At 41.3% G+C, this 24,795-nt stretch overlaps 1 protein-coding gene across 17 annotated transcripts in view; it reads right to left on the minus strand.

Annotated features, from left to right (window-relative positions):
- SOX5 (SRY-box transcription factor 5) overlaps window positions 1-24,795 on the minus strand; it is a 636,847-nt gene that overhangs the window by 150,093 nt on the left and 461,959 nt on the right. For 15 of the 17 annotated variants that reach the window (XM_051784935.1, XM_051784934.1, XM_051784936.1 and 12 more), the window contains 2 exons: window positions 15,294-15,380; window positions 1,018-1,190 (listed from right to left, as the gene is read on the minus strand). In XM_051784935.1, the coding sequence (XP_051640895.1) occupies window positions 1,018-1,190; window positions 15,294-15,380 (260 nt within the window). The remainder of the gene's footprint in view (window positions 1-1,017; window positions 1,191-15,293; window positions 15,381-24,795) is intronic. The other 2 variants (XM_051784941.1, XM_051784942.1) reach the window with 1 other exon arrangement.

Genomic DNA, 24,795 nt, shown 5'->3' on the forward strand with positions numbered 1-24,795 from the left:
CCTATGTGGGATTTCAGGCGTGAGGCCAAAACACACATTGTTTAAGATGAAGTTTTTAAATAATTAAAAATTGGGACAACCAAGGTTTAAATGTCTGAAGGTATCAGCAGTGGTCTAGAATCCTAAGACTTGCTTGGTAAAATACCAGCACTGAAGCATGACAACTATGACAGATTCCAAAGAATTCTGTGAGTTTCATAAAATTCACATAGTTGCAATTTTATGATATAAACTCAAATTTTATTCCAAGCTGTAATAAATGGTCATGCAGAACAAAATACTTTCAGATAAGAAGTATCAACATGGACTGCTGATAAAATTTTAAACCAGATGTCTAAGTATTCTTTGCTCACATTCAGCTACAAAAATAGACATTTGTTTCTGTTAAACCTGTTAGATAAGTTATGTTCTTGTCTAAAATGTCCCATGTCCATGTATGCTCACTGGAACTACTCATATGTGAAAACGTGTTTGCATTTGCAGGAAAGGGCACATTTGCAAGAGCTGAAAATCAAGACTCTCAAGTGTAGAAGAAAAAAAGTCACACTTGTTCACTGACTTTATATTCTTCTCTGCTTCTTTCCACAGTTGGCAAAACCAACCTTTTCATTTCTCACATTACAATGCAAGTGCTGTACTTTGTTCCTTTTATACCTATTCAGTATTACTGAATTCAAGCAGGATTGGAAGATTATTCAGGAGGACTGAATTGACTTGCTTGTTTACACTTAGTTAAAAAAACCAAACAAATCCAACAAACCAGTATTGGAAGAAAATACCTCCAAAATGGAAGGTTCATAAGGTGTGTAAGGTTTCTACAACAAAGAATATCGCTTTACGTATTTCAGATTAAATCATTCTTTTGCTATTATTCAAACTTTTTCACCGAGGAAAACAAATTGAAAAAAAAATTTGGGGCGCAGAGCAAATTTTAGAGTAGGATGCCTGAAACATAAACTACTGGAAAATCCTCCAAGAAAATTATTTAAGCTGAAAGCCACTGTAATAATCACTCACCTGTTCCTGTTGCTGCTTAGCCAGCTCCATTTGCTGGCGTTGTTTCTCGATCTGTGATGCAGCCAGCTTCTTCTGTTCATCATGAGCTGCTAGCAGCTGTTCTCGCAAACTGGTCAGCTGATTGATCATACCCATGAGCTGCCTTTCTTTCTCAGCGAGGCTTTCTGGAGTCCCTGGGCATCATATGGTGGGGGAAAAAAAAAAAAAAAAAAGGGTAGAAAGAAGAGAGGAAATTTAGAGCCAGCCAGGTTTTTATTTTGCAGCTTTACTGTAAGCAAAGTTTCAGCAGAACAAAAGAGCAGCAGCATATTGCAATACACTGCACACTAAGACCTGTTTCTCTACAGGAAAATGAGCAATGAAGGATAATTCTGTATACAGGCTTTGATCTGGTGTCCCCCTTCAATGTTTCCTTGTCCTTTCATCTATTTTTCCATTGCCCTTTTATCGGATTAATAAGGGGAAAAAACACTGCCTGTTTTGAAAGAGTTTCAAGTTTTAAACACTGTTTACGTTTCCTGTGGATCAAAATCAACACTTCCAGTTTTGAAAGACAATTATACTTTTGCCAGAAATTTCTGACAGAGATACAGCTTCTGTAGGTGTCAAAGCACTGGTGTAAGGCATGTATTAACATCCCTCTATAACCAAGGAAAAGGAGAGAAGTCTCCTGGGTATCTCTTGAGGCTCCCCACAGCCTTCTCACTGCTACCAGTGCACAACAGCTGTCAGGATGTTGTTATATCATCTACAGCTGCCCTGATTAGGATGAAATGATATAGTATTTAAATTACCAATAACTACTATCACTGTTACTGCCACCAATGTGTATTTTTAAAGGAAAAAGTCTTGTATAAACATATCTGAAAACCTGAGTCAAATGCTCTCATTTGTACTGTCATGAGATGTTTCTTATGGGAGAGTTCAGCAGACACAGACAGAGGAACCCACTACCTCACTTTCATAACCATTTCGTAAAAATGCTTCGTCTACCCAGAAGGACAGTGGTTATAAGGCAAGGGAAGCAAAAAATTCCAGGAAAAATCAAAAGCTATGAATCATACACTACAAAAAAGAAAAAAAAAGGCTCTATTAATATATGCAGGATCATTTGACTTTGAATTTAAAAGACCTGAAAATATGTGTAGCAGCTAATCCACAGATATCCCCAATACCACCACACCCTCTCACATGAGTCAGATCCTATGAAACCCTTTCTAAAAACCTTTAGGAACGGATTAAGGCTATCAGTGTCAATGCCTCCTCTGAAAATAGCCTGCTTTTGGGACAACCCTGCCATGCAAACCTCTCTCAAACACAGGAAGCATTCTTCTGCCAATGTCACCAGTGCTCTCCAAGTGAAAAAAAAAAAAAAAGGAGAAAAATTGGCGACTATACTAAACATGTTCCTAGCCAACTATCAGTCAGACATGGAAAAGAGCTACTGGTAATAGCTCATTTAGTCTACCCCCCTGCCAGTGCAGGAATGTTCCCTACAATGTATTTACTACAGCTTTCTAGATTGGATTGAAATGTCTGAAATGGTGAATCATTCAATGCTTGCTTTGGAAGACTGTGCCACAGCCTTAGAGGTGTCACTGGGAGGGCTCTTTGCTTGATAGTTAGTTTAATTTACTTTCACTTAATTTCAACCCTGTGCTCCCAAGTAATATCCCATTTGCTATGTTAGCCAAGTCCAAGCCCTGAAATACATTTGTAGTCAGCCATACAGAAGTGGAAAACCAAAAAGAATCAACATCTTCATATAAAGGAAATGCAACTACATTAATTTTTTATTAAGATGCTAGAAATTTCTGTGAAAATATTCTCACCACATAACAAAGAACTACAGTAGAATATTCTCAGATATAGTCTACAAAAAAACTGTGGTACAAGCTGGAAACTTGAGAAACACACTGAAACAGAAACCGTAGGACTTTAAACCTGCTCTGTTAAAAGCTGTGAGAAAGAATGGAAGCCAGTGCTAAAACACTAACACTGCTGAAGAAAACACTTCTAACTATGATTTTTATTTCCAGCATTGGAGACAGAGAACTGCTACAAGTAATGCATTTGCTACTTGGTCACGGAATTAATCAGAAATTTCTACTGCCACTCTTCCACCCTTTATTTCTTTTTCCAGAGGAAAAAAGGTACAGTGTTTCCAAGTGGAATAGAAGAATTGTTCTAGAAGGCAGTCCCTGCCTTGTCCTGTCCATGGCTAACATGTGAGTTTACTCTAAGGAAGACTTTCAGTACACTGATACTGCCAGTATAACTGGAACATCTGAAAACTAAATATTTTTTATTTCCTTATTCAGCAGATACTTTATTCCAAACTTTCGCTGAGGGGTGGGTGAGTGCACGGGAGAGAGAGAGGAAGAAGGATCTAGAGAGAGAAGGAACACAACATTGGCTCAGTCCTCAAATTAGGGTAAGCAGAAAGAAATCACTGTCAAATAAACTGTTCAACAAATACACTGACACACATCAAAGATCTTCAGCCAGTACCAGTTCATCAGTGTATTTTGAGCTCCTACAGTAGCTTTCAGTTGGGAATCAAAAAGCACTTTGTAAAGTTAAATTAATCCCCACCACACCTCTGAAAGGGGGGAAAAATGTTTCCATATGTGCAAACTGACAGACAAAGGGGTCATAGAGTTAGTTACCAAAAGAGGCAGAAAAAAGCCACGTTGATACCCAGCCCTGTGCATCAAGGCTCCGGCTGTGCTTCCCGAGCGGGAGCAGAACACTCCGGGTGCCACTGCCCTGACCATGACACTGAACATGGAACAGCCACGGGACCATCCACCTACTGTGCTGCTCCTTTAATCCCACTGGCCCACAGAGCAGCAAAATAACTTCTTCCCTCTGGAAAAATGCGGCTTTACTGAACTGCAAGAATAAGAAGAAAGTCTGGATGAAGTACTGCATCCATCTCTGGGATCCTCAGCACAGGAAAGACATGGACCTGCTGGAGGCTGTTGGAGGAGGCACAGAGGAGGCCATGAAGATGATCAGGGGGCTGGAGCACTGCTCTTATGAGGAAAGGCTGAGAGAGTTGGAGCTGTTCAGCCTGGAGAAGGCTCTAGGGACACCTAAAGCAGCCTTCCAGTACCCAAAGGGGCTTATAAAGATGGGGACAAGCTTTTTAGCAGGGCCTGTTGCCACAGGACAAAGGGTAATGGTTTTAAATTAAAAGAGGGTCAATTTAGATTAGATGTAAGGAAGAAATTTTTTACAATGAGGGTGGTGAAACACTGGAACAGACTGCCCAGAGAGGTGCTGGATGTCCGATCCCTGGAAATGTTCAAGGTTGGGTTGGACAGGGCTTTGAACCTGGTCTAACGAAACGTGTCCCTGCTCAAAGCAGGGCAGTTGGACTTGATGACCCCTAAAGGTCCCTTCCAACCCAAACTACGATTCTATGAACTAAGAGCAAGCAGGTAGTGCAATGAAGTGCCAATGCAGGTACTAAAGTCACAGACACATTGCAGCCTTGCAGCTGGTGACAAACCCACCAACTCAGTCTCTTCATTATTACTTAGTTTTAAAAGAAAATTTGAGATGCCCAAAGGAGGTGCTCAGTAAGTACAATGCATAATTCCTTTGGTGCATAAACTGGAGTGGAAGTACTCTGACAAAAGGCAGACTTCTTGCATTATATTTCTTGGGCAATTTCAGTTTGCTAATATACCAAAAGGGAAAATTTATCAGCATCAACTTTTTAAACAAATCTCCTGCTGGAGAATACTTTCTGGAAAACATGGCTTAGTAGGTACTTTATTTTCATGTGACTAAGCCATCCTTCCAGTAACTGGAATAGTACTTAGTGATAATTTCAACTCTTTAAGGTAATAATTCCTTGCAAAATAAGTACTTGGATAGCCATGCTCTCAAGTGACCTGCACAAAACCAGAGGTAAGAGAGATCAGATGTGTGGGTCTACCGGGAGATGCTGAGTTTTGGGGTAGATTTCCCTGTGCCTTACCCACGTATCTATATAAGCCCCACTGACGATGAATCACAGAGAGTTTGGAAGTTTCTTGCAGATAACTGATGACCTATAAAAGTGTGAAAATGAAAAAGAAGAAAAAGTACTTGAATGAGACTGTAATAATGAAGTGTTCGTGTTTAGTTTCAGTTTGGTAATTTTTCTGTTACTCCTATTACCTAGCACATTTTTTCTATAATTACTTTCATGAAAATGGCCAACAAAACTGCCATTTCACAGGTGCCACTACCATTGAGCATTTATGAGTGGTAGTGTTTGTGTATCATAGGAAGGCCAAAGGATGTTCACTTTGATTTATTAAATGGGTGAGGTGAGGGCATAGGTGGAGTCACCACTTAAGTACAGTCAGTGATAGGAATTATTCCTGGTGCATTAAAAAGCACTGCAGAGTTGAAAGTTGCCATTTTTGTATCCTTTTCTAGGTGCTGTAGATTGTGGGCAAGCAAGGATGGTGGACTTCTGTCCTATCCTCACTATTTTCTCTCCGTTAACCTGCATGAGATCTAAACCTGTATCATGGTGTGAAGTGCCTTGGCAGCTATGGGATTTCCATTTTAAGAATTCTGTAGCTTACAGGGCAAATCATGTCAGTATTTTAAGTAACAAAACCAACAGTTCCTTAAATTATGCTACTCAGGAATTAATGAACTATCCCCACGGCTGCTAACACTGCTAGAACTCGGAAGGTGGTGCAAACCCCCAGCCCCTGCAGCTACCTTCAGTCACTTTGTTACTAAACTCACTTGGAGCTGCTCCAAGCAGGACAGAGTTGGGAATGGTTCTGGAGCTGGCCTGTACTCTACGTGCACTATCCACACAGTTGCAGTGCTCTCACTCCAGCCATCCAGTGTGGCTGGGAGGAAGAGAAAAAAAACAAGTGTCCATTATTGCAGTGTACAACCTGACAGCAAGTTAGACCACTTCACACAGGTATTGAGCGAGGAGTAAAAGTAGAGTGGCTTACATCAATGACTGCCTCAAAAATTACTCTTAATTACCGTCTGATCCACAACAAATAGATATTGCACATTTTATGTTTGACAAAGCTTTTAACCACCAGGCCACCTGCCTTTCAGGAGATTGCTGTAGGTGCTCATACTGTTCTCTCTGTACTCTATCCCCACAATGGTAAAACGTGGATTTTTTACAACTGATCAAAACAACTCAGGCAAGAGAGCATCAAAGTATACACTGCAGGTTGATACAGTGAAAGGCCCAAGAAAAGATGCTCTCCAGATGCATCAGATTATTCTCTACCACCACGAAGAGATATTCGGAAAGAAAAAAAAAACATGTTTGTGGATGCAACACCCACAGCAGATGGCAAAAAAAGAAGACTCAAATTAGTGGCATTCTGTATCGCCAAACCTAAACTTCATCTCAGATCAACACTACCCATAATAGTGTTTAAGTAGTAAAAGAAATTTACTCAAATGTGAAATAAACTATTACACATTCTTAGTTCTGATTCACAGTCTCAGACTGGCAGTGACAGTAACATTTTAATAAACATTAGAATGAAGACACCAATATGACCAAATGACACACTTAAAGTGAGAAAACGAACAGGAGAAACCTTGGCATATCCACCCAAAACAGAACCAAAGCAAAAAAAAAAAAGGCAGAGAAACCGCTTTTGCAATCAAAACAGTAAATACTTTATTATAATTTATTAGACAGAATGAGAATGTAAATGAGAAATTAGGAAAGCCAATATTTTCTTTAACAGACATTTTAGGCTTTTTGCTGCAAATGCTCAAGTGACGAGAACGTTTGCTCGCAGCCAGCCTCCGGATCCGCTCGCAGCCGCGCGGCACCCGGCGCATCCCGCGAGGGCAGAGCCGTGGCAAGGCTCTCCTCAATCCCTCTGACACGTCCCCATTAAATGCCAGGAATGGCATCAATCAGGGGTGCTCGTGTGCACACCCATGCAGGCAGAGAAATTTATCCACCGAGCCAGTTTACTATCACAGTAATTACGTAAATCGCTTTTGAACTGTCAGCATCTGTCTTTCAAAGAAAAATCAAAGAAAACAATGCGCAAGTACAAAGCCTGGGAGACACAATAATATTGTATTATGTTCATATCATTAACTGTAGTTAGAAAAGAAAAAAAAAAAATCCTCCTGTATCTACAAAGCTTTGTAGGGTAAAAAAAAAACATTAAATGGAAATAAGAATATTTTGAAGTACTCTATATTTGAATAATGTTTAGATGTATAATAATAATTAGAGCACGCAATACAGAGCATTTTTTAATTTCAAAGCATTATCTAATTGATCTTCTTAAAAATTGCATGCAGGTAGACAGGTAATGGTATGCATTACTTTTTTCAAGAGCAAACTGAGGCATGAAGTTTTTACTAACTTGCCTGAAGTCATTCTTAACTTTATGTGGTGTAAGAGGTTTTATTGCTGGCCTCGCTGAAGTCACCAGCAGAACTATTTCAGTAAGACCAAGAATTTCCCCACTGACTTTAACAGGGATACATGTTAAACAGATAATTAAGTCTGTGCTTGACCCAGTTGGATACCAGGTAGGGTTCCAGCCAAAGGGACCCTTATGAATGAACCAATTACTGATGTCATCCAACTTGCCAAGCAACAGAACCATGCCACAGCACAGTTTCTTTAACTTTACTCTGATGTAACAACAGTGTGACAAGGACTTAGCAATAACCCATATATGAGCTAAAAACTGAGTCACTTCCAAGTATTTCCTGCAGTGGTGTGTTTTTTTCAGTATGTTTTTTAAGCTAGGGAATGCTACAGTTCTGATACTAAAATTAAGGAGGTTTTTCAAACTGAACAACCTATTAACTAAGCTGTCCTCAGAAGAATTCAACTCCTACTAGCACTAACTGTATGAAATCCAAGGAATAAATAAAATTATCAGCACTCCATAAAATAAGTATCTTTTGTTGAGGGTTTTCTTCCAGTATCTTTTCTTCAGAGTATCCTCATTCCATGGTCAACTATTTTTTTCTCTACTCCCCACCCCACTTTTAACCTTGCCACATCAGAAATCCTAACCAGACATTACTCCGCTCAGTAAGGAAACCAGGAAAGTAAAATAAACAGGTCACCTAGCCTTCTTCTACTTTAAAGCAAACTAATCTTTATCATGCTCTCCCTAAAAAAAAAAAAAAAAAGAAAATCTATTTATAACATAAATTCAAAGAGGAGCATCCTGCCCTCGCTACACGGACGGGGCTCACGTCACTTGTAGTCGTGTACGTGAGGCAATGGGGAGCTGATGTTACCTGCCTTCAGGAAACATAGTCTGATAAAGAGATCTCAAGTGGCTGAGGTAAGTAAAGAATTTAAACTCTTCTTTCCTCTGCCTTTGAACAGAAATGTCAAATGTTTATGACCAAGCAATGAGTATATACTTTAAATTATGTACTTGCTGGTATGTACTGGTGGGTGGATGTGGGTCTGTGCCTGTGCACGTGTGCGAACTCCCTTGATGCTTCCCTAATCAATACTTCAGAGAGTGTTTTATTATGGACTGGTACACAGCTTTTCAGGCCAGTAAATCCCGGAGCTGTCAGGACATAAACATCTGAAATCTGGCATTTTTCATTAAGTATTTAAGCCAACTTTTGCTACACAATGACTGCCATCGCTTACAACTACCCACCTTGCTAAATTAAATTACTTCATCTGATTGATATGGGAAGTCAGCATAATAAAAGAAAACTTTTTGACTGCTCTTTACTTGGCAAGCCACAGCCACCAGAAAAAGAAACAAGGAAAGAAAAAGCGCACAATTCAAACTGATTTGTCGGTACCTACAGATTTATGTAATGAATCTTCCCTGTTTGACAAGAAAAAATCCTTTTGAGAACAGCAAGATAGGAGGAAGTTATTTATATCAGCAGACAGACAGTCTTAATCTTTTATGTTTGAGTGGAAGACTGCAGAATGAATAAAAACAAATTATGAACAATTACCATCTTTTGCCATTACCAGCCTCAAGAACTCATACTCTGTGGGGACAAAAAGCTTAGCCGTCTGCTCTATAACAAACCAGCACACTGCTATTTCGCAATGCTGGAAAGAAGCTGTCACTGAGTATTCTTTATTTGCTGTCAGAAAAAAGTTTTGGTACAGTAGACTGCAAACAAAGCTTGGTATTCAACCAGGTTAGTAACTTATTGTCAAGGTTACAAAAGGAATAGACAACATTTGTATCGAGGCTATTTCTCAGAGGTTATTCATTGTTTTACTGTCTAGACAACAAGCTAGAACTAGGCTGGAGAAATAGCATTTGCTGCTGGAATTTTATGCAGCAGCAGGAAAAAGAGTAAAAAGTGTGTGTGTGTATTTGCTTTGTTTTGACAAACTGGTAGATGTAGCTCAGCAACATTCAGCTCTATCAGCACATCTTTCAGGTAATTTTAGTACAAAGAAGCACAACCCTCTGAATGATTTTTAAATATAGTGGTTTGGCCCCCATATGTTCAAACAAAATAAAGTAATTGGTTTTTGCTACTTTAATTAGTTCAATTTTATTCTATTTTCTCTATCAATAATCACTCCTTAAAAATAAAAGTTGTATTTGACTTAATTAGAACCTGACTTTTTCTGATCAAATTAAGTACCTTTACGTACAAAAATATAAATCCAGAGCAGTCTGAACTTGCTTCTTTGCCACAAATTTTTTTTTTTTGCATTTTAGACACTTTAAAAAAGCTTCCTCCAACCCTCCTTCCATAGATACTACCAACAAATAACCCCCCGTTCTAGGGTCAAATAGGAGCAGCTCCATCCAGTCACAGTCTCCATCCTGGGCTTTCATTTGGCCTGAAAGAAGTTCTGCGTTGGTGTGGCTCAGCTGGCACTGGCTACTTCTCTGCAGCCTGAGAGTATCATATTGCACCGTGATCAACCTCCGCTATTTCGGCAGCTGCCAAATTTCCTCTCAAAACTTAGGATTCCCTGTGTGCCACTGGGCAGGTTTCCTCCACACCCCAGCACTTCTGAAATATTAACAAAGGACTAAAGCTCACTGTAAGCAATTTGCTACTATTAAACCCCTCACAAAAATAAATACAGAGAAAAAGATACTAAGTAGGTTGCAATAAATACTGAATTTATCGGTTAAAAGCCGACAACCCGACACATCTTACCTCCCTCATTTATGACTCTCTCACTGTCCTTCTCTCCCCATTCCACATACAACACTATCCACAAAAAATCATGTAAAATGTCCACATCTGACACAAGTTTACAAACATTTCTGAACCATCAGTGTGCAAATGCAAAACTCACACAGCTCTACGAAAGTGTGCAGCTTTCACACATCTCCTGGGGATCTGTGCCGCATCAGTCAAAGGTTTAAACCCAGTGTATTCCCCACGAATAATCTTTCTCCCCTTCCCCCTCCTTCCTCCTGTCCACATCTAAATGCAGAATCCCCAGCTTCCTTGTCTCCAGTTTACAGATTATGTGATCCAAAGTGTCACTCACTGGATTACTGCACATAACCTGAGCACTACCCGAAGCTTACTTGTCTTCAACTTGTCCAGCATTACTTAAATGGAATTATCCGTCACAATCCATATACCGAATCTGCATAGCCCACTTATCTCAAGATTCTGTGTGTCACCTACCAGATTATCCGTTTTAATCCATACATTGAATCTACATAACATATGTCTTTAATTCATGGGCTCTGATGAGCTATAGTATCGCTGAATGGATTATTTCTCTTTATCCATTATTGGCAGCCCTAAAACCGTTCACTGCGTACTCTCTCATGCCCCATCTTCTGAACGCATAAGCAAAATGAGAGTCTTCAGCTAACACAGCTCTATCACACATCAAACACAGCACCATATAATACCTGACACTTCACGTAACTTGGAACACAGTTTCTCGCACAAAACAAACGTCTGTGTTATCCTGAATTAAAGATTAGGATTGGTAGGCTAATCTTGCTTTCAATGACACTCATAAATCTGTGGTTACTCCACCACAGCCTTTGGAGTCACCTAGATTTAAGTGGATACAATGAAGAGCTGAGTTTAACCTAATGACCATCCCTTTCACAGTTAAGTGTAGAAAACACTTCACCTGAGTTGTTTACGAACTACCCTGCACAATAGAAAAGGGTTTTCAAACAATAACAAAAAAAATCAGGTTCAGGCTTGCCCGGTCTTTCTTGAGAGATTCAGGCGCAATCGCTGTTAACAATGCCTTCCCTTCAACAGAAAACCAACACAGAAAGATTGGAAACAAAAGTCTATTTAGCCTTTTGTTCTACATACCTATTCAAAATTAGGTAAGTGGAGAACATACAAAATATGCATTCTTATTTCTTGACAACTCTCAATAAACCAGAGATGGACAAGATTAGCAGGAAGGCTTTGTGCACACAGGGGAAGTTTTAAAAACTAAGAGTTCTCATCGTGGCTAAAGCTGTCTCACTCACACCAGCATTAGTAAGGCTGTGAACCTCGTGATGCACCTGAGGGGTCAGCACTGTTTCTTGAGAGCTGCTCAGAGGAGACCCAACACCAGTGAAAGAGAAGCTTCCTGTTAATTTTACATATATAGGGATGGGCACTGACAAGAGTGTGGAAATATGTTTTTTATACCTTTCACTATTGACAGCCTACCCCAGATGCTGCATCTCCTGCAGCTGGTTAACACTGCTTTGGAGGACAGCAGCCACCTTCACCCTGCAAGGCACAGCTATCAGGCAGCTACACTGACAGCAGAAAGGGGGTATAATTTTCCTTCCTGTAGATGATCGGTTTGAGACCTGAAGATCTCTCTGCTCCACTGAATCCAATAAACTGCATTATCCATGAATAATCCAGAGGCCTTTTGAGCCCTGTTTTTTGAATATGATGGATATAAGTAAGTTTGAACAGGTTTTACTCAATTCAATATACAGTTTTACAGCTTTACTTTAAAATACTTTGATTTAACGGCATGTTTTGTGGGTTTTACTATAGAGCGACTTGTTTTGAGCAGAGTAAAAATCCCAGGGATTTCGAGGCAGAATTTCTTAAGAAATTTTTAATGCCAAACTTGTATTATTTATTTAGCCCCAGACTATCTCTCTGAACAAACAGAGGCATTTGAGCTACAATTTCTATGGATACAAAAGGTTCTAGATTTTGCCCCATTTTAACACTATTCCCTTGCCGTACCTTTCAGTCAAGCCCTGGATTAAAAGAACACATTGCCTTTTACATTAGTAACTGGACATATATAGATCCTTCTAACTGTGATCTTGAAGTTTGCAGCTGGATCTCTGCAGATACTCGGTTCTCCCGTTGCACAGGCATGCAGATAACGAAAGGGGGGGCTTAAAGTAGCTGCCGAAGGTAACAAAGCAACTAAGAGGAACAACTGAATACAAAACGTGGGAGTCTGGTGACTTCCAGCCATTCACCAACTCCCCCGTCTTTAATAAAATATTACTGCCTTCTAACTTAAAAGAAATCACACTAATAGAAAATAAAGCCTTCCTCTTCATCTCCCTTTCTTTTAATCTCTCCCAGAGAATAAAACTCAATGGTAATAACACAGACTGGGGCATTAACAATATGTAGCCTAGTGCTCAGACTTTAGCACATGACGTACTAAAACTCCCCCAGATCTAATGAAAAACACAATGAAATTTTGAACAGTTAAATGGAAAAAACTATTCAATGCATAAGACAGTTGGGCAGTACAGCTTCTAGCGCTGTCCACATTCCAGGGTGTATTAATAATAAGACACTACTTTTGTGGGGTTTCCAAACATCACTAATAGAGACATGAGAAGGGAAAAAATGCAGCTGGCAGGCCAAATACAGAGAGAAGTTAATTAAAAAATCACAACTGGAAAACTTAATAACTCTACGTTCCTACAGAAGGGCAAAAAACATTTTCTAGCATAATATATGTGTGTTTGTACACGCGTACGTGAGTATAAAGCAGCTCAACTTGCACACCTTTCATGCTGCCTCACTAAATACAGCTGCAATACAGCTGAGCCATTGTTTGTTGGCCGCTCATGGCTGGCGGTGCCATGAAAACCGCATTCCTGGGCACTAAATAATCAGCCTGCCTGACCCCCCAAGAACCTGTAAGTCAAATTCATTTACCCCCAGAGGGCAATGCTCTATTGTATCCTCCCTCCTTTCTAGCCACCTAGGAACAATGGACAATAATTGCAACTGTCACGGCAGTCAGTAGGAAAAATAAACCAGTGCCTGTTTTCACAGCTTACTGCCAAACCCGATCCAAACACCTAATAACCATGCTCCCAACCATAGAACCACAGTTGCACTCAAAAGCCTCAGATGTGAGGCTTTTGAACAGAGCTACAGAACAATAACTCGACTTGTGCTCAAAATATGAAGCTAAAAAACAAAAACTAAAGCAAAGAAAACTCTTCTTTGAGGCTGTGCTGTTGCTCCCCATCCTCCCCCTCGGGCAAGACTGAAAGGACTGTTGAATTTCTCTCGTGGTAGCATATAGCTGGCTGCTGCCGCTTTCAAGTTTAGCTTGTGGAAAGGAGAGAGAGGAATGGAGAAAAAAGACTGCCCTCCAACAGAACAAGATCATAGGCACTGGGAACAGACTGTCTTCTCAGTGCACAAAACTTTTTAAGAGCATCTTTACCGAGTCTAAAGGCATTGGAGAATCACTGGGAGTCCTCCTAAAGGCTCCAGTGTATCAAGAGTTAAAGACCGGCTCCAGACAACTTGCAAGAACTGCTGAAACACACAACCAAAAGTGGGTATGAAAGACATCTTGGTACTTTGGGCCTCAAACACCTTAAAGGTTCATCAGTTCACAAAAACGACGATGTTATTTTAAAACAATGTGCTTTTAAAAAGCAGAACTCGCAGGTAAGCCCAGTGGCCACCCTTCCTCTTTATGACCTGTTGCTTTACGCAAATGGAGTGGGAATAGAGATCCAGCGTTTGGCCCTCTGTTAGAATAATATCTCAGCCTACTAGGGGCTGGAGCACTATATTCTGTTAAAAAGTTATTCTACATATGTAATGAATATATATTTTTGAATTACAGCCTCTCAGGGAGAAGCCAGGGGAAGCAAGTGGCATATTTTCCTACTTGTGTAAGTCAGCGGACTAGCGCAAACTGAGCCGGTGGCTTATCGGTGACAAGCTGGAAGGCACATATAATTAAAATAACACTATCTTTGCACATGCACCAATACATTAACCTCTGGGAGCACGTCATGCTGTATGCTTGAACTAAATATTGCCCACCTCTTGCAGAAGAGGTCCCTAAATCTGTCAGGCACGAGGCTTGGGAGCCTGCCTGAGTGCGGATCTCTGTACCAGGGACAACATTAGTATGCAAACATACCAAAAATAATGGAGAGAAATGAAATCCAGTTTATAAACACAAAAGAAGGGTTTAATTTTAATCTCATTCTACTTTCACATTTCCAAAACAACATTGGCTTGGATTTTGCTACTCCAGATGTACACCAATACAAATGGGAGAAGAATCAGAGTCACTGTTTCTTTTCAGAGTGACAATGGCTGCTCTAGAAACTTAAAATTTTTGACACGTGTGTTTTGAGTCACTTCCTCATCATAAGCACTGCAGAGGAATTATGAAAATATTAAATTACATGAAAACAAACAACTACAGGTTCCCTAAAATGACCTCACGTATATAAAATGGGGAAATATCTTGGCAAAGCAGAAGCTACTGCTGCTGGAGAGTGGTCAAATTTTGTCATTTTCCTTCTGGAGTACGGCTTTAAAAGAACATGCTTTAGTGCACAGATGTTGTACGCTGTCTTTTAAAATCTGCACTGGCTAATTTCAGTACCTAGAGGTATCATTACACAAACTTTGCTCTTTTTATTTTTTCCTACATGCAAAAAAATAAAGAGAAAATCTACATCATCAAAATCTGTCTAAAAATTAACAAGGAATTCTGATCACCCTCAGATTTCAGAAGCTGAGCTCTGCTATACTCTGATACCACACGTTTGATATATGACTTGACTTTTTTTTTTCCAATCCAGCAAAAGGATGTCTTCGTTTATAACACAGAATGATATATGCAACAAAAGCTTTACGTAAGTTTGTTCACTCGGGGCAATATACCATTTCACTGATTTATATTATCACAGATGGGAGTACATACATTTCATTTAAACCCCAAATTACCATGTTTGAAGGGGAGGGGAAGAGGAGCAGACAAAGTTCCATAAAGCCAGTGGTATTTGTATATTCATTCTCAATTTCCTTTAGCACAGAAACAGCATTACCTTTTATTTCTCCAAAGTTCCCTGATCCCATGGCAAGAAGCTTGTCTTTCCAGTCCTTTGATAGTAGCTTTTCAATACTGGGAGTTTCTGAGTGAAGGGGGGGAAAAAAAATGTAAGCAAATCAACATGACTGTCTCCACAATAGAACTCATTAAAAGTCTATCTGCTAAAAATAAGGCCAACCCTATTCTGGGCCCCAGTTCATAATGACTTCATCAACAAACTGATAAGAGGGGAGGGAAGAGAAAAAAAAAAAAAAAAAAGAATGTGTTTTGTCACCTGCTGTTTCAAAACCATTAGCTTTTTCCTCTAGTGGAACAAAGCTCCGGTAATTCTGTATGACAATGGGGCACATATAAACCTGCAGTTCATTGTTTTTCAATTTGGTGAACAAGTTGCTGCCTATAATAGATGCCTGTCAATTTCTGGGTGTTAGTCTGCAGTCAAAAAATAATTATGTTGATAAAATGCGGAGTAAAGAGACAGAGACAGAGAAAGAGAGAGAGAAGCAAAGAATTAGGTCCTAAATCTGCTACATGTAATTATATCCCTCTGAGCCTTTACAATTACTTCCACTTTATAATGTGTGTTTAAACATCGTGTGGTGGTAAGCATACTGTGGAAAGATTTTTCCGGTAACACGCACATTATAAATAATAATAAAAAGTTGGGTATGAAAAAAGCCTTAAAAGACTGCAAAATCCAGAGGGAGAAAAGGCATTGCTTAGAATGGAAACCCATTATTTGCTCATTTCAGATTCTATCACTTCCTTTAAAAATAAAATAAAATAAAATATATTTGTTCAGTATTTTCAGGAAAAATACAGCGAGGGTGTGGATGGGTCTGATATTTATGTCTATAACTCTTGTGTTCTGACCTCTTTTTGTGTAGAATTTTAATGCATAAGTAAATATAAATGCTAATAAAATTCAGAGAACATTAAACTCAATTCCAAACAATGTAATTGTATATTCTTGTCAGCATTTAGATGGGTACACAATTACAATAGCTTTCAATCCCACGATTAGCATTGCATTCAGTTAGAAAATGGAGTGTACTAAAAGATAAGTGTCCCAGTATGTGCCATCTAAATAACAATACCCACACTTATTATCTGGATCTAAGACATATACTGCTATTCTCCACATTTGTGTTTATGTGTATTTGTATTTGTTCAGGCATTTGTTTACCCCCTACCAGGAGCATAAAGGGAGTACATGTTAACTTATCAAAGGGACCGTCTGGCCTAGAGACCATACAATTATTAGCAACTGGTTAATTTTCCCCACAGTAAAAACCATTACGAGCAACCTTCATTATCTCGTTTGGGCTAATTCCGCCTCCTTTCTTGAAGCCCCAACTTGAAGCTCGGAGGCGCTGCGGTTCCTCGGGGCGGCTCCGCCGGCCGCGCTCTCCCCGCCAAGCCCCGCAGAGCCCCCGCCGCTCCCGAGGGGCTGAGCGAGCCCGGGCTCCCCTCAAACCAGCCACCCCCAGCGCAGTGTCAGTGCCTGAGGAACCACAGCGACACGGGCACGGGGATGCCCCTCCTGCATCTCGCATCACCCCCGCCGCTGCCTCGCACACGGCTGTGCGCCGACAGGCAGACAGACGGACGGACAGTCAAGACGCGCGCCGGGCAAAGCCCCACGCCTGCATCCCGCCGGGAGCGTAGCGACAAGCTACGGATCCCAGCGAACAGCACAGGAGGGTATTTTGTTCCGTGACATTTTTATTCGCGCTGCGGCACCCCGATCTCCTCCCGTGCGCCCGCGGGCAGGGCCGCTCGCTGCGCTGATCCCCGGGCTCGCCCGAGTGCGATTTTTCTGACAGAATCCCTAAAAGCGCCATGAAATCCTAAGGAGGCGGGCGGGAGACGCTGCCGTGCAGAGCAGGGTCCGTGCCGGGGCTGCTGCCGCCGGGCTCCGGGCACTTGCGCACCTATTGCTGAAGTTTGTCCGTCCCCTCGAAGCACCCACGAAGGAAACCATTTCCCCAGTGTGAATAGGTCAGATAAACGCCGCCACTTTTTTCCCCCCTCCCTTTAATATTGTATTTTTTTTATTCCCCTGTGCTTTTCTAAAAACTCTGGAGCAGCGTGTAAACAGGCCGGAGCAAATGCGGTATTTGCGGCGGAGGGCTGTCAGTCATTAAAAGCCAACAAACCTTTGCAAAGCAGGAATGCGGCAATAGGGATCCATTGTGAGCTGACAATGGGCTCCAGAGCCTCCAGGCACTAAAAGCAGCCCGCCTTACTTTTAAGTCCATTGTCAGCAAAGTCCACGACAAAGCTTTTCCCCTGCAGCTAGACAAAATATTCGCCGCGGTGCGCTCGTAAAGAAACACAAGTCTTCTGTCTAACTTGCCGCCTTAAAGCTACAGTAGCCGCTCGCCGGGGCTGCCGGGGCCCCGCTGCCTCCCTCCCTACCTCCCGGTTTCCCTGCCTTGCCTCCCGGTTTCCCTGCCCGCCGCCCCCCGCCCCGCCCCTCCCGCGGCCCCGAGTCACCGCTGCAGCCGCTCCGGGAGCGGCGCCGGGACGGGCCCGGTGTGACTTCCCCGGGGGGAGTGAGTTTGTGCCTTGTCGGTGAAATCCCGAGTGCCGGAGTGTCCTCCTCCCCCCCCGCCGGAGGGCTCGTGTTACAAACGAGTATCCCCCGCAACCCGACTCCGCCGGTGATTCCGGGAGAGCCGCGGACAAACAAGCGGGGGAATAATGAATGCGGTGGACGGCCATGTATCAATGACTGGATTTCTGCGAGAATGGTAAAGATCTCAGTAGGAAATCATGATTAGAGATGTGAAAGGCCAAATGGCAAAATCCCAATAGTAACAATGCATCTGTTCATTAATGTGTGAATATGAGTAATATGAAAATTTAACACAATTATAAGCCCCCTCAGCAATCCTGATGGCATAAAATAGATTGTGGTGATCTAATCAGCGTTTCCCCTGTTGAAATACTGTATGTTAACTATTCAAAATAATATTATATAGATTTTTTTTCCCTTTAAAAACCCCCAAGCAATCATACTAAATTGATGTCCTAACTTAGTTTCAAACCTCTCTTGACTTGAACTGCAATTTTTACATTAGGCACTTCAACAGAATTTTGATACAGAATCAGCAAATAATCGTCCTTCTGCTAATACTTAAAAAGAACTTTAATTCTGAAAGACAATAGCTTCCCCACCCCTATAGCTTTATGGAGCTAAAGAGCTAAATTAAATTACAGCTTGTTTAATTCTATTATATACCATGTTAACATATTGTACTTACATAAAATATGCTATTCATATACTCAACCTATCACATTTCAGTAACTGCTTGTGAAATACATTATGCACCATATCTTGGAAAGAAACATTTATTATGTCATTTATGTACCCCATTAAAAAAAGATTTGAAATTTACACATCTTAAATAAAAATAACTGTTTAAAAGGTTACGACTGTAGAGGTTTCATGAATTATACAGAAACAAAGTCATCCTTTGTTCAGCTTTTTTTAGACTTGGTTGGGAAGATGATGCTCTCAAATTATGAAAAGAAATAAACGCTGTATCTTGTTTGCAAAGCACACGTTCTCTGGATTCATTAGAAAGTCAGTAAAACTTTTAATGCTTGCACATATAATGTGCAGCTTGAAACTGGGAAAAGGGGACCAGCACACAGGAACTGCTACTCCTGATCCCTACTCCAACAGCTACTCTCCTCTTGGATTCCACAAAACAATATTTCTACATCCAAAAACTGAGCTATGTTCCAACAGATTTTGGATATGCATCAGGACAGCTATGTATTACAATAATCTGTATTTCCAAAAAGCTTCACATGATGTTTTGAGTAGCATGATTATTCATAGTGCCTCCTAATTCCACTTTTGAGAGGAACTCAGAATTAGCCCCTTGCTGCCTTCTGAGCCCCACTTGAGCTAAGAATTCCCCTATCACCTATCTGCAGTGTTGGTCCTACAGCACACAATAAAACAATTCCAAGTCTATCCACAACACAATAAGAATAGGTCTACAATAGTTGTTCATTGGTTGTTTGTGAACAGTAATACTGTTTGGGAAACATTTTTGTTCCAGACACAACTATGAAAAGTGTTAAATATTGTAGAGGACGATTATGGATAGGGCACCAAAGATAAGGACTGAGATGGAAAGAAGAACAGGATTCATTAAGTAAATGCTGGCGAAGAGGAGCCTGACTGAATCAACAGAGATAGAAATTAACCCACAAAAAATGATTTCTGCTGTCTCTGTTCAACACATTTATCAGTCATTAGCTCTTTCTAGAGATACTTACGGCACATTTTGTTTTTTTTCTTTCACCCTTGCCTCTGTTGCTTGCATATGCTTCTCCACATCACTGCGTATGGCAATACCCACTGGTGAGTGGCCCTCTGCCCGTGCCAGCAGCACACTGGCTCCTCGGTGCCCCCGGCCCCGCCGCTCTCCCTCCGTGCCAAGCACCACCGAGACTGACTCCCTCATCTACAACAATGAGACTTGGAGACGGATGCCAGCAGCCAGTAATTCCCACACAGGCCTTCGTCACATGGAATTAAACCACTTCCTCGGTGGTACAGGAGTGCCACGTTCACTGCTCTGAGCTGCACATGGGTACCACATGCGCACTGATCTGTACACGTTGGGCACACATGCACTGAATGGCTCTAACACGACTGGAGAGCAAAACACCTAAGTAAATTAACATTAAATTTAGTCTTTTTGTACGCTAACAAGCATGCCACTGCCCTTCTATTTCTGTATTTGATGTTTAAGTATAGCTTCATTGACTTATTTGCTAAAAGACCTGAAGTTTTCACACCGGGAAAGCAGCGGTTTTGTTTCCAGGAAGCGGATGAGGCTACAAAGCCATAGTAAGAGGGAGGCGCCATTTTTATCACCGTCTGCTAGACTTCTATTGAATTTAGTCTACTTCCAGAAGTTGTGTTAATTTTTTTCAAGCATTGTAACTCCCCTTTGGGAGTGACCAAATGCTACTCTCAATTCAGTGGCAGTGCAGATGCACGTGTGTGTACCTGAACCTGCCTCGGCAGCCTTCCAGAAACACAGTCCCACAGTACAGCATTCCCTTCAGGCCTAGCCTCTCCAGTAGCTCTTTTCAATCCATGCTCCAAGGTCACAGTCCTAGAAATCCACTTAGAAAAGCTTAAAATGGTCTTCAGTGCCAAATCTCCATTACCTCTTTCTGCTCCTGCTGATTATTTACTAAAAGCAAACTTCTTTTTCATGCAGCTGCCTGCTTCCAAAGAAAGGTATGCAATTCCATCAGGCTGTAAGAAGGTGATGGATGGGAGCTCTCCACAAGGCACATCCAGAAGAGCCATATTTGAAGAGGAAACAGGAGAGAAAGCTGTGATGTTATAAAGAAGACACAACTAGGATAATAGGGAAGAGGCTGACATGAGCTGACCACCAGTGAGAGGAGCAGTGTGAGTCCTGGAGCCTCTCACTTGTGTGGTGTCTGGTTGCCCAAGCATAGGTGCCCTCCCAAGGAGATGCCCAAAGTGTTCCCTCCTTTGTAACTACAGGGAACAGATCTTGTCCTGGGCTGAAAGAGAGACACTCCTCAGAACAAAGTAAAAGAAAGATGTTTGGCCTCGGAGAGGATGATGACATGAAGCATAGCTGAGTGGAGAGAAGCCAAGAGTTGCTCAATACCCAGCCAGACCACCAGACATTTCCTGCCAACACGTGTCATTCCTAGAGGAAGGAGTATTTGGTCAGCATAAACGATCACGAATAAACTTTAGCATCGGCTTATATACCTTGCACTTCTGGCAGGCACCTTCCCTTATATTATGAAAGAGCTGGCAAATACTGAGCTGGCATCCATTATTCACCCTTTTCTTTTGCTACGGTCATAAATACATTACACCTGTCAGCCACAGTTCCACTTAGTGTTTCTACAACTCTCACCTATCAACATGCCACCCCACTGGCACTCTGTTCTGTGTTCATGTACCACAACAAACCCTTTCTGATTTAAATCAGGAAACAAGATTAAGGGCAGATTTCCACTCTTTCTTTAAAAGAGCAGACAAGTATATAGAGAGACACGAGAAATGTCTCTTTTTATGCACCCATTTTTTATTATGAAGGTCTTACCCATACAAAATCAGAAACTATTTTCATAGCAAAGAAAATAAAGCAACTATTATGAAGAAATGGTTGGTATCAGCAGGTTACATAGACATACAGCATCTGCATACACATATGGTTCTCCATCAACAGAATCATGCTTTTAGGGAACTACTTGCAGCTAGGCAAGACACTATGAATCATGAGCAGGCACAACACAGAATGTATTTAAATTTGGAAATCAAAGACCACACGACATACATTTTTCTCTTGCCTTCCAGGAAGTACTGCAATTTTTCACCAGTCTAAAAGCATTTTAAACTTTTGGAGCAGACACTAGGAAACACCTCTATAAATGTAAATATTGTTCAAATGTAGGACATGGTTGCTCAGGCGTGATAAGCAAAAATATGGTGCTGAGTACAATACTACCTGGGGCTTCTCTGACTGGACAGAAAGTAGTGTGCTTTTGGGGTTTTGGTGGGGTTTTTTTTTACACATAAAATGTTTTTTAGTCTTTGGGCACAAACTCACAGAGCGGAGCGGAACACTCACGTTTCCATATTGGGAAGCTGTGGTGCTCTGGCCAGCACATCATAGTATGACTCTTACTACATCGCTCCATCACAACCACTGTGCAGAAAACAGCTGGGCTACATATGTCCATGGGTGGCTTCCAAGCCTACTAAAAAAGCTCCCTTCCCTGGCAGGGATAACCAGCCTTCCTGCTCTTGGAATCTCTAGTCCCACTCTGGCCACGTGATAGCTCCCATAGCATTTTACTGCAGAGGACAAAACCAACTTCTGTATCCACAGATGATCGATGTGGATATCATAGTGAACGATGACACCAAGTTACCATCGTATTCTTGTTGCACATACCTGCATAATTTTGTGTATGTTTAATAACACAAGAGTTCAAGTTGCTTGCTCTCTTTTGCAATACTCGTCATGCTGCATTAGTGAAGTAAATGCTATACGAATGATAAGACATTTTTATTGTGATTTCTGGCACAAGAGTTCTGCTTTTTGTGCTAAAAATAATAATTCACATAGCCAGAAAAGGTTCCATAGCACCATAATTAAATTATTCAAGCTTTTAACATCCAAATCAGTAATCTATGAATGCCACCAGAAACATGATTTTACTCTATCTACAAATATACAAAGCAGTTATTTTCACAACTGCTCACCAATGCCTACTGCTAGTCTTACCAGAAAGTTACCTAAAACCACAAGGACATTTATTAGGAAAAAAAGTTTAGTCTTCAGATACACTAAACTACCAGTGTTGAACTAATTATCCCTTAGGATGTAAGTAAGGAGCCTCCAAATGATGGCACAAGGCAGGAACGCATGGCTGAGCAGGACAGGGGAGGGCATAGGAACTTCTTAAGCTAGGTTTAAGGCCAAAGCCAGCATCTCGTTCAACTACACCCTCAGGAACAGTCAGGCTATTGTTTGAAATTTTTACAGTTTCCATCACCTGAACGCCCTGGCAGTCGCTCTGTCAGCTGTGTACTTTTTAGGCCTCGTTTCAATGAATGGTCACCTACTGCAGGAGCAGTGTCATACTCCAGATGTGACACGTACAATGCAAAGAAATCAAGTCTCTCGTGTTATACCTCCTGCCAGTCCTTCAGCCTCCCTGCAGGAGGGTCTGGGCTCATAGCTGGGGCAATAGTTGAGGTCTTCTTGGTGTCCACCCTCTTTATTGATACACAGCTTTGGGACAGAACCAGCTTCCAGAATGTGACAATTTAGGTATTTCTAAAAGTCTGTATGTTATACACTATTCTGGACTGACAATGTCTATGTCAATAAAACGTCCCCATAGCCCTTCTGAGGCCATCATACCCGACAAAATCACCTCTCACAAGCACAGCGCTGAGCCAGGGAACGAGCCTGCAATCTCTACTCTCACCTCAGAACAACAGGGAATTCCAGTTCAATCTCTGTTATTTCCAACACACTAACTTGTAGAGTGCATATTTCATTGCCTTACCTACCTTAGAGACAAAGGACTACATCAAGGCTACTCAGTGTCCAGTGATTACCCTCCAAAACACAAAAATCCAGGGTTGCAAACTGCTGTACGATAATTTTTACCTCTTCCCCTGTTGTGGGGGTGGAATTTATATTTGTGTCTCAGGGCAGCTGGGTAGTGGTGTGCTCTTCTCACACCTCCATTACTCTGGCCTTCCACATCAAACCTGGAGCCACTGCTGGGTGCCTCAGATTTATATGGAGATGGGGCTGCATTACTTGCAGGACGCCCCCAAAACCGCTAAAGCTTAATGATTCTGAAGAAACTCTGGAACAGCATAGTTTGTACTCACTGCTCAGTTACTCTCCATCCAAATCCTTGTCCTTGAAATATGTAGTAGGATATGGCCAGTTCAAGGATCGATTCAATCCCTGCCTTTCCCGTTTCCGCAGTAAAGCAACTGTGTCCCCCAGAGAAGGGCACACTGAAGGCACTGTGAATGGCACTGGATGCCATGCACAGGACAATGCATCTTTTGTCACTGAAATTCGTTGGGACTCAGTGCTTTGGATTCCCAAAGGCATTCAGGAGCATAAATCTCATTCTGGAAAGGAATTAGGCTCCGACTGCCTTTGGAGATCCAGGCCAGTGAGTTGGCCGAAAAGAGACAACCACAGACACATTCTGCCAAATGTGGCATTTCACTGGCACAACTGCTGCTGGAACGTCTTTTGCAGCATACACAATATTTAGGATGGTCCCAACTCCCTGCCACCACCTACCAATCTTCTTCATCCCTAATTAAATTAACATATAAGAATGTAGCGAGATATTTAACCTTACCAAACTTAAAAAAAGGAAAAGAAGTTAAATTTTTTACATGTTCCCTGTACTTTCCTGATATATAAAAAATAAATTAATATGTTAAACATACTAACTCACTTTCAACTCCTGAGCAGCAACCTTCTCCTTTTTCATTGATGTTACACCAGTAGGAATCCTTATGAAAAGAAGGGCAACAGTGAAATAAGAAAAACCCTCTGCCATGCATGAAAAAAGAGAATTTTGTCTTAAACTGTCTTCTTCGAGTTTCTAATGTCTCTTTAATTCCTGGCATCTCTAAATGAAAGAAGGAATTGATTTCCTCAGGAGTGGCCCACCCAGCAAAAAACCCTGTGTCAGTTGACAGAAGGAGGCACTATACCAAACCTGAGCTTCACCGAAATTCTGAAACCACAAAGATGTTTTAATATTTCCAGAGACTATTTCAAGAGTAACAACATAAAAACAGAGACATCTGGAATTAAATACCATTAAATTTCACTTCAGTTTTGTTTTTCTGTCTCAGCTGGACAGAGATACTCCACTGAAGTACATATTCCCCTGAAATACATTTAAGTATTAGTGCT

Source organism: Manacus candei, unplaced genomic scaffold (genome assembly GCF_025592945.1).
Source record: "Manacus candei isolate 608988 ecotype Guabito, Panama unplaced genomic scaffold, ASM2559294v1 h1tg000018l, whole genome shotgun sequence".
NCBI lineage: Eukaryota > Metazoa > Chordata > Aves > Passeriformes > Pipridae > Manacus > Manacus candei.